The sequence below is a fragment of the Triturus cristatus genome, chromosome 7 (genome assembly GCF_964204655.1).
Source record: "Triturus cristatus chromosome 7, aTriCri1.1, whole genome shotgun sequence".
Taxonomy (NCBI): domain Eukaryota; kingdom Metazoa; phylum Chordata; class Amphibia; order Caudata; family Salamandridae; genus Triturus; species Triturus cristatus.
The window spans coordinates 665,236,161-665,254,415 of NC_140590.1; the positions used below are offsets into that span (position 1 = coordinate 665,236,161).

The 18,255-nt window shown below is 43.4% G+C and overlaps 1 protein-coding gene across 2 annotated transcripts in view; it reads right to left on the minus strand.

Annotated features, from left to right (window-relative positions):
- Positions 1–18,255, minus strand: part of LOC146810319 (ATP-binding cassette sub-family A member 9-like) — a 1,478,308-nt gene that overhangs the window by 4,508 nt on the left and 1,455,545 nt on the right. For both annotated transcript variants that reach the window (XM_085617315.1, XM_085617314.1), the window contains one exon: positions 11,011–11,066. In XM_085617315.1, the coding sequence (XP_085473441.1) occupies positions 11,011–11,066 (56 nt within the window). The remainder of the gene's footprint in view (positions 1–11,010; positions 11,067–18,255) is intronic.

Consider the following 18,255-nt stretch of genomic DNA (forward strand, 5'->3'; position numbering starts at 1 on the left):
CAGGTCTTGCTCTTTGTGGCGTAGCTACATTTTGGCAAATATTGATTTAGTAGTTCTTGAGATCTTATGAAACCAGTAAGTTGCATACTGTAGTGCTAATGTGAGGTTTTGGGCTCTCCATTCTGCCAAATACGCATTTCTATCTTTTCATTAATTCTTTGCCCATCAAAAATCTAATATTACAGTAGCCCAAAATGCTATCAGTATCTAGAAACGTTGATGTCTTTTTCAAATTCATAGCAATAGCTGTGACATTATAAAGGTTTTCTCTCCCAACAAAGTTGGGTAACAACTGCATGTGCAATCAACCATTGTGGTTTTAACGTTTTTATAGGGCATGAGAAAATGCATGGAGGCACACAACATCCACACATGCAGTGAAATACATGAGACATACATGCAAATATGCATACAAGCAACATACCTACAGACATCTATTCTCAGAAAAAACCATGGCAACTGTCACCCACTAACATTGACCAGCAGTCGAACAGGCACCCATGCACAGAGATCTACTGCTACCCATAAACAGAGGCCACTTAACATCAATTCACCCATTAAGAGAAATTGGTTTATGTAATATTGTTTGCATTTGTTTATGCTTCTCAAAGGCCACGTCGAATTGCACGATGTGTCAGGAGAGTGGAAAGTAGCTTACAAGTAAGAAGGAATAAAAATCGTTGTGAATTGAAGGCTGGTAGTTGTAGCTGAACTTCGGTGTCTGGAAGGCACAGAAGAAGCAGTAAAGGAAAATAGGCTGCAGCAGATTGACCAGGAGAAGTTAGAAGATTTAAATTGGGGGTGGGGTGGAGGGGAACAGACTGAGGAATCATCCCCTGCAAGAATGATAGACTATTAAGGAGGTGTCAGACCAAGATACTCAAGCGTTCAGGCCCACAACAGAAGTTGACACACATACAAAACAAACATGCAGGGACCCATCAGTCCTACAGTTGGAATTCCTGTATTTACACTGATACACATGGAGAGAAGGAGAACATTGGTGTCAATGCTAATTCAATATTTACCATCTACTGGATGATGGAAAACTTCAGTCTCCATGCCCATTTCATTACTACCATGTTCATCTGTCAATTAAAATGCAGTGCTCTCAGCATGCCCATTCCTTTCTTAGCCATATGTAGCACTACAATTCAACTCTTTCATACAAAAAATGTCACAGGGAGGTGAGCCAGACCACAACAGCTACACAATCCTTTGATATCCACTCTAGACTTTCCATTTCTTCATCATTTTTATTATAGAAAGCATTGTTATAGATTGTATTTTTTAAGCTGTGCCACTACTGAATTTCATTAAAGTTAAATAAGAGTTTCACTATATTACAGGTCTCTGCAAGCATGCCCCTCTAAGCTATTACTTTAAATACTCTTCATAAAGCATCCTGGGACAGTTAAAAGCCTTTTTCAATGTTTTAACAGAGCCGGATGTTTGAAGAAATCATCCAGTTTATCAGAATAATTAAAAACACCATTTACCTGACAACAATTGTAATTCCCTAGTTTGTGAAGTCTACAAAGTGAAAGGAAAAATCCCAAATAACCTCTTTCATTGATAAAATATTCTGAAAGTAAAACATCTACTTCAAATATAGCTCCTCCTGTTCTAACATACACCATGGGATGTTTTTGAAGATCCAGTCCTGTGAAGACCTTCCCTAACATGTCCTCCTCGTGAGAAGTCAAAACACAAAGAAACTACTGGGGAGGGCAGACACATCCTCAAGTTTACTAAAATGTCTGCCTCATAACAGACTGATTCCAAGTGGTCAACAGCAGGTTGAATTTTGTTATAGAAAACGTCACTGAAAGGACAGTATATCCTATCACGAGTGACTCAAAGATGCTATTCTTTGGATTTTTGTTATGTGATATTTTCTCACACGAAAGTGATACTTTGGTGTCAGAAATTACTCTCAAAATGTATAATCAAGAATTGACCGGTCCATTTTTAATTAGAGAAGATGTACCAAGAAAGGGTATTTGAATGTTTTCTTAAAAAAATTATAGATTGAAGAATGTAGCTGACACTTGGGGGCTGATTACGATACTGCCCGTAAAGGCTCCGATCTTCGTTTGCAGACTTTAGTGCCGCATTGTAATGGGCTGGTCGGTTTCCTTTCCGACTGCCTCACCACGATGGAGGTGGTCGGGAAGGAAACTGGCCAGTCATTTCGTCAGGCTTCCGTCGAGCTTGGAGAGCCTGTCCTCCAATCGGAATCCATCCTGCAATCTCGAGGGCAGCTCTTTCCGCCCTTGAGATTACGACCACAGTTTACGACACAGGTCCAATGCTGGTCTGTCAGACAAGGAAACCATATCGGATAGCGTGTTAGGGGGCCCCAAGCAGGGCCCACTTTGGTGCACAGCCTCTGGTTGGAGGTCGAGGGGGCCCTGTTGATCCCTGCACCTTGTGGTAGGCACATTGAGATTGAGATGAACTACACCTCTCATTTCACTATGGGAGCATGCATTACGGCGGGTTTATGGCCATAAAGCATGCTCCCATAGTAAAATATTGGTAAGCGACCAAACAGGTTGCATCCTAATGGGGTGGTCGGGACCGCCCGCCGGGTGTCGGTCGGTACCATGACTGAGTTGGTGTCGGGCGGGAGTGATTACGCCCGACATCATAATGAGCCCCTATGAGTTTTCCCTAAAATGTGACCAATGATTGATTTCGAAGTGGAGATTTATATTCATATTGAGTTTAGTTGTTTAATGTGTCCCATCCTCACCATTTATTGGGCATCCACATTTTACAGAGTCACTGTGAGACTACAACACCCACCTGAAAAAGCATTATGCATTATTTCCAATAATGCATAATGCTTTTTCAGGGGCATAATATGACTATTTTTAAAAAAAAAGATCAGGGTGTCTGAGGCACAATTGAAATTGTTTAGCTCAATAATTGTTCCCATCTTTAGAATTAAGTCCCATACTAAGCATCAACTCGTTTTTGTTGGCTTTTAGGACTCTGTGTACTTTTTCCATGCTAACCAGTGGTAAAGGGATTTTCCTCTCTCCTTAAAACATGATAAAAATGGCCTATATCTGATTGATACTGTTAATTTACTTGTAAGTCTCACTTCATATACCCAGGGCCTGTAAATTAAATACTGCTAGCGGTTAGTAACATTTATTGTGCCACTCACTAAAGTAGTCTTTTAAAAAAAATATCTCAGGCCTGTTACTGCAACCTGTAGTGCAGTTTTTACATGGCATTTCGAACTGGCAAAATAAACCTTTTTGCCAGGCTTAAACCTTCCTTTTTAATACTTATAAGGCAACCCTAAGGTAGGCCTTAAAGGGTCATAGGGCAGGGTGCATGGCATTTAAAAAGTAAGGCGTGTGTTCAATATTTACTTGTCTTGACAGTGAAAAACTCCTAAAGTCGCCTTTCACTGTTGTAAGGCCTGTCTCTTCCATAGGTTAACCCTGCAGTACCTTGTTAAATTTGATGACTGCTTTGTAAAATCTCTTTATTTTTTCTAACAAAAGACATAACATCCTCTTATAGCATCCCCCCAGCCAACTTTTGAGCTTACTGTGAGCATTGTTCAAATCACAGTGGCCACTGGTATCGCAGATACCACCATGCATTTACCGAATCACAGTTACATAGTCTTAGCATATCGAAAAGACTCCATACAACCCTCAAGCAGTCTATTAAACACCATGTTGCTGGTCAATTTCCTCATCAGGTTCCTCAATTGGTGTTTGCATTCTAATGTCCACCATGTCCGAATCAGTAAGACCACCCTTGCCAGCGTTCCTAAAAATCAGTGTGTGAAGTACCCTGCACTATGCCTGCTCCCAGCAGGCTAATTCCCTCTCCTGTCACTGCTTAGTGGGGAGTCTACCCCAGATACCATTTAGTGCTATGTATTTCTTGGCCACAACCAGCCCTATCTCAACCACCCTGCCCATGACTTTAGTGTGTTAGGAGCGGGGCACTGATCCCAGTAAACACAACTGCACCATGCTGTGTGAGCCCAGTGAGTTCATGCAGTGCAGTAAACACCTCCTTCCAATATTCCTGTATCCCCAGATACTCTGCATTTCAGGCATATCTCTGATTTAGATTAATCTAGTTTGTGTAGCCATTGTGACATTACATAATCTCTTTGTACACATTTGTAGTGGATCAATTTCAGCGAAGCATTACCCATGACCTGTCTGCAATTACCTATAATTTTCCTCCATTCCCGGTTCCCTAGGTCCTCTACTGTGTCCCTTTCCCAGTGTGTTTTGAGTGTAGTCATGCGAGCATTTATCCATGGGAGCAGCAGCGTATAGAGTGATGATATTAATTTTGCACTGCCAAGCATGTCAGGCAGTGTCTGGTTGTTGATGTGACTGTACGGCATGCTCTCTATCCCCTCGAATAAGAAGTCTGGGGTGTCTATATTTGGTGCATATGTGTTGAGGAGTACCGTGGGTATCCCACTAATGGGAGTTACCACCCCTACATAGCACCCATCTGTATCTCTAAATATTGTGTCTACACTGAGGGGGACAATGGCATCACCCCAGATCAAAACCCCGCACCCAGATGATGTGAGGCTAGCATACCAAACTTACCTGCACCCTTGTCTCAAAGTTTCTCACGTTTCACAGGGAATTAGTGTGTTTCCTGTACCATTACTATGTGCACCTGCTGTTTTCGTACATAGGACCATATTCTCAGTTGTTTAATCGGGCTCTGGATCCCCTTAATATTCCAAAACAATTCGATCACCTTCATCCGTTCATTGGAGACCAACCCCGTGTTCCAGGGCCTAGTGTGTGGTGCTGAAACTTAGGTTCGCTGATCACATGAGCTTGTACCTAACAACAGTGTCCCAACCCAACTCCATCCTCTCCCATGTGGCCATTCCCAACCTGGCCTCCACAAGTGTCTTCCCTTCCCCCCCGCATAATACAATTAGGGCCATATGTAGGAAGCCAAATACCGGTCGGTTACGGCCGATTTTCGGTAAATATCCCGTTACCGACCGGTATTTAGGCATTTGCTATGTAGGGGGCATATTTCAGGATTCGGTAATTTACCGAATCGGTAAAATTACCGATTCGGTAAAATGACCGATTCGGTAAATACCGAATCCTGAAATGAGATGTAGGAAACACTCTAATGAGTGTTGTGTAGGAATTAGAATTCGGTATTTACCACCAAATATAGGTTGGTGATAAATACTGAATACATTGCAAAAAGCAATATTTTGCTGAAATAAGAGTGCCATGTGGCAGACATACATGCCCTTAGGGCATGTATGTCCGCCACATGTGCACACATGCAGGAATCAGGGGTGCAACAGGGTGTCAATGTGACACCCTGCCACCCTTGAATGTGCTCCCCCCATTACCGAATCGGTATTTACCGATTCGGTAATGAGGCATACCTTCCCATTGATTCCTATGGGCCTCCAGGCCCATAGGAATCAATGGGAAGGTATGCTTCATTACCGAATCGGTAAATACCGATTCGGTAATTACCCAATTTCTCCGATTCGGTAACATTTACCGAATTATTACCTACATACAATTTACCGATTCTTAAATACCGAATCGGTAAAATTCGGTATTTAAGAATCGGTAAATTGTATGCCACCTACATATGGCCCTTAGTAATTTCCCACCTAGCGCGTGGTTTCAGCAGCTCCTAGTGCAGGTCATGCCAGAGACCACTTCAACCAGCACTTACGTACAGGAGGGTAGATGAGCACAATTAATAACAAACAACTCACCTATCGAAGCCGGCATTGGAAGTATTTTCATTTTCTCTGGTAACCATGGGTTACTAGATCACATTATTGGCACCGCCACCCCAACAGGAGGCATGTAACGTCACCAAACTAAATTGCGAGTGTCTCCACCAGTTTATCCATTCAGTTGCTTTCCACAAACTACATAGCATCCTCTGCATGATCAACGAGGTGTTGCTTAGTGAACCGAATACAGCAATACATAAGGAAGGGTGCGATACCTTAGTTTCTTCTTCACTTTCACAAATGTCTTTCTTTTCTTCTGGGTTGCATTAGCATAATCTGGATAGAAGGAGATTCTGTTTCTGTTGTATTCCACTGCTTCTTGCTGGCAGGCCACTGTCAGAATTTGCATCTTGTCTTGGTATCTCAGCATCTTGGCCATGATCATACATGGCAGCGCCCGGTGTCCTGGGAGCCCTGCCCACCTGCATGCCCTCAGTACATTCCATGTGCGTCAAAACGCTGGCCAACCAACTCTCTAAGTATTGCTCCATGGGTGAGGACTCAGTCCCCTGCAGTAGGCCCAGGATGTGTACATTATTCCATCTTGACCTCTTTTTGAGGTGCCCCAGCTTACTTTCCTGCCACTGCAGTGGACTCTCTTGATCCCAAGTTGATGGGAGTGGGACCCCACAAGTTCCTCAATGTCATCTGCCCTGGTGCCAAGCTCCTACACACGATCCCTCATTATGTCCATGTCCTGGAGTAGCAGTGCCATTGTGGTGGCCACCCCATCAATGTCTTCCATCATCACTTGATTGCCCTCCAAGATTAATTGCTTTAATTCCAGGATGAAGTATGACTCAATGTCGGCCGACTGGGATGTATCTGCGTGTGCTGTGGTCTTTGCCATCTTTGTGATTCTGTCCTTGATCATATATCACTGTTTTGAGGCAGTACCCAGACCTCTACGTGGCTTAGATGGCATCCGTAGCACCACCTTCACCCCCATGGAGCAGGTGCAGTCCACTGCCCAGCATACACCACTGCAATTCAGCTGTTTTTCCAGTGGATCTGTCTGTTTAAAACTGTCGCTCCACTCAGCGCAGCCCATGATAGTCCTCAGGGGCAGCTGCATACACCAAATCCCGCAGTTGCGTGGCACAAGGCAGCTCAAAGTCTCTGCTGCTGTCGATAGTGGAGATGGGGCAGGGGAAGGAGAGCGCTACCACCAATGGGACTACTCTACGGACTATTTTCTTCATCTCATTAGTGCGTCCTGAAAACGTGGTGACGCAAACCAAGTTGTATAGAGGCACCCAGCTTCATGTCTTATCAGAAGGTCCAGAAAGTTCATCTCACTTTTGTCATTACTTTATTGGAAGGACATCCCTTTGATGAGCAAGAGGAATATCTAGTAACGCTTGATATCGTTAGCCTTTATACGAACATCCCACAGGAACAAGGGTTGGAAGCAATCGAATTTTTCCTTCACAAACGTGAACGTCCCCACAATGTCCCTACATCCTTTATCCGGAGATTGGCGGAAATCTGCTTAAAATACAATTTTTTCACATTTAATGGAGCCCAATTTGTGCAAATCAAAGGAGCCGCAATGGGTTGTCCATTTGCGCCGGAAATGGCCATTATGTTTATGGCACTATTTGAAGACATGTGGGTTTACAGCAATAATCCATATGACGGCCACATTAAAATGACTACTTGGCACCTTAATAAATTATCATCCTGAGAGGACTTGAAAAACATGAGTCCCTGGAACTCCATATAAACAATGCAGGACTTTTCCTATATGTATAACATTCTACACACAGTTGTTTAAAATAGCATGAGGAGATTCTTTGTGTCTAGTATACAGAATTGACGCTGTCTGTTATGTGAAGATTGTTTAAGTATATGACGTTGTTGTCTTTTATGTGAAGATTGTTCAAGTATATGACATTGTGTCTATCTGTCATTTGATTTTTTAAGTCTTCTGAAATATTTGTGTTTTTTTGTAGTCACAATTGCACAGAATCAACAGGTCTTGGTGTAAGAATATGAAATGTAATACGTGTACGGTGAATACAAGTAGTAGAAAATAAAAATCTACTTCTGAAAAGTAAAAAAGTTGATTTATGGTGACAGAGGTACTATGTTTTGCTAGCAGTATTTTTGATTCCAACCTCTGTTCCCCTTAAGAGAATCAATCCCCTGTTGTTTACAGAGTTTATGGTGATTCTGAGCACTGATGTTTTTCCCGCACTGTAAAATTAAAGCACATGACACCATGCACAGTGCAAGAGGGCACAGCTTCATTTCTGCTTCTCGAGTAGATTTTCTACAAACATTGGTCTGAGGTCGACCTCTCTGCCCTAAAACCATATTGAACATCACTCAAAATTTTGTTTTCTTCTGCCCAATCGCCCAGCCTATTTAAAATCACCCTCCCCAATACCTTGACTGTTGGATCCAATAAAGATATTGGTCATTGTGAGTTCTCTTTGTCCCCATTCTTGAAAATGGGAACAATCATGACAGTGGGCCAGGAGGGTAACGTCCCCTCCTGTGCAGCCGCATTCAGGACCTGCGTTAAAATTGGAGCCCAGACCTCTATATTTGCTTCGAACAGATCTGGCGGTATACTGTCAGGGCCCGGGGCCTTATTACTAGACCAGGCATTCTTGCCTTGTGTGACTTCATCTAGGGTAAATACCCCTGGGTTACCAACTGTGACCGATGCAACAGAGGTTTTCTCACCCCCACCATCCCTCTGACTATAAATACCCTCAAAATGATCTACCCACTGTTGTTCTGTGATGGCATACGAGCGGGCAAAGCAAGGCATGTTCACTACTCTCCAAAAGAGAGAGCTGTCCCCAGTCTCACAAACTTGATAGCTCCACCCAGGCTGATTCCTGATAATTATGTTTGCACGTAATTTGAGCCTGCTTATATAAATATTTAATAATGGGAAAATCAACAGTAAAAACCGGCCCATAAACAGCCAAAAAAAGGCCCACACACTGACCTGTCAAGCCAGCCAATCAGTAATTTTCAGATTGCCCTGTAGGCCAGTCCCACCCTGCAGTTTGCAATGTGATATATTTGTCAAACTGATGTCGCAGAATGATCTCCATCTTCATTCATTTCTCATCACCAACTTAGGGTTCGCCACTGGTGTTAGTAGTGTTTCGTGGTCACCCTTCTAGTGTCTGGATTTGAAATCCCTAGCCTTGCTGTCAGTTAAAGAGTGAATTCTGGCAGATATAACTTTTGCAAGGCAGCTATAGAAATCAGGGATGTGTCAATATCCAATCTTTTTATTATTTAGTATACCACGTAATAATTCAATCCAAAAGTACCCTCCAGTTCCCATTCGTCAATAAGATCATGCTTTCTTTTATTTTCTCAATCAATCAATCAATGAATTTGTAAAGCGCGCTACTCACCCGTAGGGTCTCAAGGCGCTGGGGGGAGGGGGATCCGCTACTCCTCGAAGAGCCAGGTCTTGAGCTGTTTCCTGAAGGAGAGATGGTTCTGGGTCAGTCGTAGGTGGGTGGGGAGGGAGTTCCATGTCGTTGGGCGCCAGGTAGGAGAAGGATCTTCCTCCGGCGGTGGTCTTGCGGATGCGCGGGACGGTGGCGAGGGCGAGGCTGGCGGAGCGGAGGTGGCGGGTGGGTGTGTAGAATGTGAGGCGGTTATTGAGGTATGTGGGTCCCATGTCGTGGAGAGCCTTGTGTGCGTGGGTGAGGAGTCTGAATGTGATCCTCTTGCTGATGGGGAGCCAGTGCAGGTCTCTCAGCTGGGGAAAGATGTGGCTGAAGCGGGGGGTGTCCAGGATAAGTCGTGCAGAGGTGTTCTGTATGCGCTGGAGTCTTTTCTGTAGTTTGGCTGTGGTTCCAGCGTAGATGGTGTTTCCGTAGTCCAGTCGGCTGGTGACGAGGGCCTGGGTGACCGTCTACCTGGTGTCGGTGGGGATCCACCGGAAGATGTTTCAGAGCATGCGCAGGGTGTTGAAGCAGCATGACGAGACGGCATTGACTTGCTTGGTCATCGTGAGGGAGGAGTCCAGGATGAAGCCCAGGTTGCGAGCACTGTCCGTTGGCTTTGGAGCGTAGCCCAGGGCAGGGGGCCACCAGGAGTCGTCCCAGGCGGAGGGGGATGTTCCCAGGATGAGGACTTCCGTCTTATCTGAGTTCAGTTTCAGCCGGCTGAGCTTCATCCATTCCGCGATGTCTTTCATTCCTTCCTGGAGGTTGGCTCTGGCTGTGGCGGGGTCGTTGGTGAGGGAGAGGATCAGCTGGATGTCGTTGGCGTAGGAGATGATGTTGAGGTTGTGTTGGCATGCGATGGCTGCGAGGGGGCTCATGTAGATGTTGAAGAGGGTGGGGCTGAGCGAGGATCCTTGCGGGACGCCGCAGATGACATCGGTGGCCGCAGACCGGAACGGGGGAAGGCGGACTCTCTGGGTTCTGCCGGCGAGGAACGAGATGATCCATTCCAAGGCCTTTCCTTGGATTTCGATGTTGCTGAGGCGCTGTATCAGGGTGCGGTGGCATACGGTGTCGAATGCTGCCGAGAGGTCCAGGAGGATGAGGGCAGCTGTTTCCCCATTGTCGAACTGATCTGGTTTCAAGATAAAGCGCATCACTTAAAAATGTACGTTTTAGAATGTCTCTTATCATCGATCTAGAAACCACAGAAGCAGAGGTACAAAAACACAGTCACTATAATACTTTGAGCCAATGGATCAATGGGCCAATCTCGAAGGCATGTGTACAATGGTGCAAAATGGATCTGCCCAAAGATTTCCTGACTTTCCACCAATACGTACATGACACATTAACAATGGCACATTTTAGTCTCTTGCTGCGCATGTTGTGGGGTTAATGTGCTTTACTCTGCTCCCTAGTCTTCCTCATGACAACATGTCCTGCACATCTGGTTTCACAAAGAGTCTTCCTCATGCCTGTAGTGAACCTTATTGCAAAACACAGACAGGCGGATGTGATAGCACTAATCAAGAAAACGATGACCTGCTTTCAGTGCACGTTTTAGCTTATTTGATAATACATGCCTATAAGAGGTGTGAGTAAAGTAGACTTGGTGACCTCATCTCCCCAGATCAAATACTATACTGGGCATGACCTTTCAACATGAAGAATGGGGACTCGAAAACATTTGGTTTGTGACTGTAATTCATTCCAGCATGTACATCTGCTCGTCATGATCTCTTGACAAGTAATATGTATTGTATAGTTCGAAGCTGCATACTTTACCTGTTCCAGCGTGGACTGAGAAAGGCTGTACTCTTCCAGGTGAAACTTCCGCTTCACTTTATATAAAAAAGAATTAAAATAAGATACATAAGTTACTTCGAAAATAACCAAAATGAATCTTACAATTTCTGTGCTTCGATCTCGTTTAACAACCCGCACACATACACAGTCTGTCCACACAACAGGGAAGTTGGCCTTCCTGCAGAATAACCTCATTGTCTAGCTATGCACTGTTTCCTAGTCAACCCAGTTCAACACAGCGGAACTATACTGGGTCAAAATGGGTTCTTCTTGTTTCTCAGTTTTTAAAATGTTCAAAAATGAGAATATAGTTATCATGCAAAGAGAAAACTAGAATGTTTATCATAAAAAAGCTCTAACACAAAATATTTGTATTTCTAACAGCCGGCAATTCCAATAGGTTTTATGTTTTTTCTCTGTGTTCTAGGTGTTCTTTCTGGTTTCAGTTTAGCTTACACTTGGAGACCCTTTTTGAATCAGGCTCTTACAAATAAGTATGTGATAAGCCAATAGGTCTATCTTATAATGGAAAGTGCCTCTTAATTGATAGCTTCATTTTTATTGTTGCCTTAGCACATTGAAATTCAGAGTGACGGATGTACAAGATCTTCGTTTAGGAGGTTGGAGGCTTTCCTGTATAAAGAATTGTTCAGTGTCAGAGGTCTGCAGGTGCAGGCTCCCGGGTACAGCCGTGGCCCTGCTACAGAGATTGTGGGTGACACAGCGCTTGATCAGTGATTCCGGGGTCCCTGCATGGGCCCTGAAAGGGGAATAGCTCAAGCGGTGGGTGGCTGGGGACAGCCGGTCGAGCCTGATGTCCCCCACGTAGCGCTTGGGCCTGGCCACGTACTCCGTGATATGAGCTGACTGCAGCCTGGTGGTCACACACTGTTCGTGTGATTGTCGGAGTGGGCTATACCTGGTCTGGGGTCATTGCCCAGCATTTCATAACCGCTCAAGTCTGTCACCTGTCCCTGGTTGCTTGATGTATGGCTGCTTACTCCATATTACTGCAGCACCCTAGATCCATGCATATGATGGTTATTACCCCAATTTTTAGGTTGAATGCTCGAGACTTCTTTTATATACTTTAGTATATATTTCTTTGTGGGCTTCAGCACTGCCCACTGCTTTTCATTTGTCTGTTTCAGTGTCCTTTAAAAACCCTTGCTTGCTAGTGGTCATTCCTTCCCCTTTGTCCTGTAGTGAAGGTAGCCACATACATTGCTATGGTAGCATAAGCGCGTTAGCTTTTAGAAAGCCATCTTGCCACTTTTGCTGCTTTTGCACGCAACACTGCAGATACATGTTATTATTTGAGAAACTGCTTGCTTGTCTTTGCTTCACGTGAGAACTGTCTGTTGTTCACCTCCCTAGACGTGCACTGCGACCTTGGTCTGAACATTGTGTGCAAAACACTTTGAGCAGCCAGACAATGTATGTTTTTGAATCCAGCTTGATCGTCCCACTCTCTAGTCATAATATGCACACAGCTGCAAATACCTGAATGTCGAGAGCCTTTAATATTACAGTTTGCATGCGTTTGAAACACATTCTGGAGAAGAACATTTCCAGGCGCAGAGCAGAGCTGATCCTGTGATGTGATCCTCATAAAGCTGATCTTTACGGTATGGGGTTCCCCGTTCTAGCCTAAGAGACCTTCTACTAGTCTAATAATATTATTTTACTAGCGAAAGGAAGGTGGCTGTATGCCACTGTCATTTATACTATGATTTCTCCTTTCATTTTCTATGGTATTGTAACAATGTTGATGGTTTTAATTATAATCATTTGTCTGCTTATGTTAGCCAAAGTACTGCATCTTAGGACACGTAGTTTATAAAATAAACCTTTTAAACTTTACCGTGTCTCTGATTGTGGATTGATATATGTATAATAGCGAACAGGTATTTCCGATTCCCACCATTCCTGAGAATACTCTTAGTCGCTTGTTCTGGGTTGTCTATACATTGGGACCTCCGTGATGATACGGATAACGAATGGGACACTGATGCTGGTCCGATAGGGGTTCTGGGTGCTGAGGTGAGTTTTTGGTACACCACAATTCGCTGAGGTCCTGGTTTCCTGTGCATAGTTCTGTGCATAAGCAGATTCCCTGCAACAGTCCCTCCTATTTTGTCTTTCCTTCCTCCCATGGAGCAGGGACGAAGTACTGTATGTTTATGTGTTGGTTCTTTATCTGTTCTTTGGGGGCTGCCTATTTATTTATTTACTGCTTGTGTCAACCTTGTCAGGCCGGTACAATAGATTTCTTTCATGCTGGTAGCAGAGGTGCAGATATTTTTTCAAAAATAAATGCAATTGGCTGGGCCGCTGTATTTTTCAAAAAGTCAGCTACCGAATGCTGTCATTCTCACCCATCCGTCCCTTGTGTCTGCATCCTGCCTTGGCCTCCCATTGGATAATCATAGGTAGGGTCAGGCTTGCAGCTGAACTGGAGTGAGAGAGGCTTGGAAAGCGCAGGCCTAGGAGGATCTTGGAAATGAAGGCATGTGAGGAACAAATGAAAGTGTGTACATTTGCTTCTCTGTCTGGTCCCCTAGTGCCCCTAAAACTCCTATCAGTGTGCTCACAAACTACCACCACTTTCATGCTCCTTGTACCAGTAACAGTATACTATACCAAGGCCTAGCACCATCACTCCCAAGCAAGGCCAGCTACAAGTACCCACAGTGCCCCTCTCTCCCTAGAAGGTGCCCGGAGCAACACCGTGGAAGCGGAAGGTAGAGTCACTGGATGCTGGAATCAGCACCCGCTGCTGAGAGGTAATTAGTCAAGGTAGGAAAGGACGGGAGAGAGTGAATCCCAGTGAGTGCCTCTGTTTTTGCCTCTCTGTGCCTGGCCTCGTTACACAGGCTATTCAAAGGGAGAGAAGCCCTGGCAGATGGGCTTGGTCCGGTGTAGCATGTGCCCCCTCGCAGCCTGTGCTCGCCATCCCTGTTTAGTCACAGTGTGATTGGCTACAATCTCAATACTGAACAAGCACACAAAGAGAAGTCAAACACGTAGCAACACACACTCCTTTTTCTGTGTACTCAACAAGTGTGACATAACTATGGCATGATTGAGATGCTGATTCAGAGACATATGCGTTGGGGTTTTACCGAGCTCTGCAGGGCCCTAAGTACTCATCGTGCAAAAATATCCAAAACGGCAGCATTGTTGCACATGTTCAGCACCCTCATTCACTGTCTCATAAATCCTGTCGCACTTACTCTGTTCCAGATCCTGCAGTTACATTCTCTCCAGACTTCAGCAACAGAACTTGAAGATCCTATAGGCTTGTGCAGCTGTAGAAACTTATAACACGGACCTGTTGAGCCCCTCCCTCTATATATAACATTATCTGGTGACTGTATTGTGGTACATTTTAGAGATCCTAATATTGTTCAGAGACTTTTAGCCTGTCCTACAGATTCTTTTTCTGGCCTTTCTCAGATATTTCCCCTCTCAATGGGCTATTTTTACAAATCCCCACCTTTTAGGCCCCCTTCTGTTCTGGGTTCAGGACTAGCCTCTTTTTCAAGACCATTTATTCCGCATTATAGTCCTAATTTTCACCAATAGATTCACACCCTTGGAAGATATGTGGGGATGTGATTGACTTAGTGGTGCACGTGCTGTCAAATCTACAACCAGCAGGGAAGGTCATCATTTAAGTGTTTTTTTAGGCTGTTAGTAACTACATTTTTTCTTCCATGCCTAGCGCAGTTGCAGCACAAAACTGCCCTTCAGATAATTGATTTTCTGTTGGAATTGTGGTGGTCTTAGTTGATCAGAGATCTGTCCCTAGCACTAAGTACAGGGGTAATTTAACCGAGTTTAGTTTGATCTCCTGGAATATTGCAGGGATTTATAATAAATTTGTCCTGAAAGATTGCCTCTCCCTGGTTGAACAATATGACTTGATCACCTTGCAAGAAACCTGGGCTATATCCCCGCTGGAATATAAGGGATATTTGTGTTTTCCATCCCTGCTACCCCCGTCCCCTTTGGGTCGACCAAAAGAAGGTTTGACAATTTGGGTAAAACTTGGAGTTAAGACCAAAGTTGTCCCTATGGATCTTTGCTACTCTGAGGTCAATGTGAAAGAGCTGATTGGTTCTCATCATTTCAAATTATTTATCATCACATTTATAATAATGATTTTTCCAGTTCTAACAATCGAAACTTTCAGTCTTTATTCTGTACTGTTGACAAACTTATATCTAATTTTTATTCTGACCCATTGAAATGTAGTATTCTGATTTGTGTTGTTTTTAATGCTAAACTTAGTTTTACAACATCTGACTCTAGTTCCCTGCTTCATCGTAACATGTGTGGTGTGACCGGCTCCTCTGATAATAGAGGTGCTGATTTAGTTCATTATCTTTTGGTTCATGATCTTGTAAACATGCATGAAGATGTCTAAGATAGAGTACCAAATCAGTTATTGATTATTTATTCATTACTTGCGGTCTAACACAATATTTACATGGATGAGATATACTGCAGTCATCCTTTAGTGATCACAATCCACTGATAGGTAAATTCTTTCTTTCTATGGACATCATTAGAGGTGCAGAGAATGCAGTTAATCAGCCAATGCCACAGCACAAGGGACTTAGGCTTGTTTGGCCCATTCCCTATCCTTTAAAAATTTCGGATGAGTTAGTGAAGTCTAATTTAGACATTTTCTTGGCCTGCTTATCTGATATTTCCAGAGGGGAAAATGTGTGTAATTATTTTAGAGCACTTTGCAACGTAATAAACAATGGTTTACTGAAGCCGACTGCTAGACCAGTTTGCTCCCCTACTCAATGCTTTGATAGATCCTGTTCCCAGGCAAACAGAGATCTGAGTCTAGTCTGGTCAGCCACTCCCAGAAATCCAAGTGCAATTATCTTGGCTCAGCCATATTAAAGAAGGGGCCCTGGGAATTAGGAAGCGTGAAATCCAGAGGGCTAATTGGAATCATCTGTCGAGTGCAGTTTCACTCAAGAATTAAAGTGAATTTTGGGGAGCGGTTAGTGAATTCCAAATACAAAAGATGACACCTGCTTTCCTGAGTAGCCATAATATGGGTGACCGGTGGGTAACTCACTTTAATAACATTTATTGCAGCGCCTCTGATGGTGTTGACTGAGAAGATTCTTTTTCCTGGGTAATATCACTTATATACTCCAAATTTCTGTATTCTGTATACAAGGTGTTTACTGCTCTTAACAGTAGTACCTGCTCTAAAGATCCTGGGCCGGATGGAATCCTTATTGATATCTTTAAATGCACACTTGACCTTTTGGGCTCCTTTGTTAACTAACGTTTTTGTTAAGTTGGACCCCAAAGCTCTTCCTCCCTCTTGGTCTAGTTCCATTACAGTTCCCATTTTTAAAAAGGGCACCCGCCTGAACCTAAGTGCTATAGACCTGTACCTTTAATTGACTCAACCGTTAAAATAATGAGAAGAGTCTTTTTTAACAGGCTAAGAGATAGGTGCAATGGAAAAAGTATTTTATCTCAAAATGGGTTTAGGCAACGCTTGGGAACAATGGAGCAGTGTTTAAATCTAAATGTGTTACTAGGGAAAAACACTATATCTAAAACAATCGCCTTTATACCTTAACCTTATGGATCTATCTTCCACATTTGAAAAGGTTAATCGAAATAAGTTGTGGGGTATAATGTTGGAGCTAAGGCTAAATACCACGATTGTTCACTTCTTGACCTTCCTCTATCAATATCTAAGTGCCAGAGTGACGTTTGTACCAAATGGGGTATTATCCAACGCGATTAAGTTACATAGTGGAGACAGGCAAGGTTGTGTTTTAGCATCACTTTTATTTATTTTATACATTAACAAGGTCAAGGTTGTCTTAAGTGCTGCTACAGAAGATGTCCCCCATGTCCCATACCCGTATTGTTGTACACTCGTGATGCGGTGCTTATGGCATGGACTCCAAATGCTCTCAGGTGTCCGGTACAAGCTTTTTCTGAGTTTATGCTTGATTTAGATTTGTCTATAAACTATACTAAATCTCAACTATGGTATGTGCCGGAAGCATTATATGTTGTGCACTTTGCGGATTAAGGAGAGCTGATTAAAGAACGTTTCTAAATTCCCATACCTTGGTTTAATATTTGATGCAAGTGGGTCTTGGGCAGAAAACATTAGTGTTAGAAACACTAAATATAAGTAAGCTATACGTTCTCTTTTTAATGTTTGCAAGTCACTAGGGGTTAACCGATACTTATAGAAATATACTGTAAGCAATGTGTACCTACTGCTAGCTATGGGTGTGGAATTTGGGGTTAGGAAGACTGTCCTATATTTCAGGCTGAGGAGAATCGCTTTGGCAGACGACTCCTATCTCTACCCCCTTCTATACCTCTATACTTTTGTACATTAAAATGGGCCACATTTTGTTGTTGCTATCCATATGGAGCAATCCAAGGGCTTTGTTTACTCACAGCATAATGAATGACTGTGTTCATAGCGTCCATGGCGTACTTATAGCAAGAAAAATCTTACTACTCTGGGGAAAGCTGCTTTATTTGAAAATCCTTCACCCATATGTAAGGCTGACAAGAAAATTGTGAAGCGCTTGTTCATGGAAAGACACTGTGCTAAAAGGGACAGCGTAGAGCTAAGTAAACCGCTTGTATAAAATTATTACCTTTAATAGCAGTCCTGGCCTTGAACCATATCTAACGTATGTGACAAATAATTGGGAAGCAGCCTTATTGTCAAAATTCATAGCGGGGGCTATATCTTTTCTCCTGTGTTTCCAGCGGGATTTTTATGGGAACTTTGCAGAGAGGAAATCTGCTTGTGACAATGTTTGCTGCACTTTATATTTTGAAAAGTGATTTTAGATTTTGTATGTTTATCTTTTATGATTCGCAACGACTTTCGAATAAAGAGAATTGAAATGATTGCTGAGTTTGTGTTCGGGTATTATGAATGGGTAGCGGCATAAGGGTGAGGGGTGACTATGGATAGAAGCATTTGGGTGCATAATGTTATAGGCATCGAGGCTAAGAGCAGAGAGGACAAGAGCAGTTGCCTGGTTGGGACTAGGGCCAGAAATGCTGCCCATGTTCCCATTCAGTAATACCCACCCATAATTTATTCTCACTATAGATATGTACCTATCTTTGTGAATTGTCGTTCGCCGAGGGAGTCTACTGCATTTTTAAACCTGGTTTCTGCATTTTATTGAATTC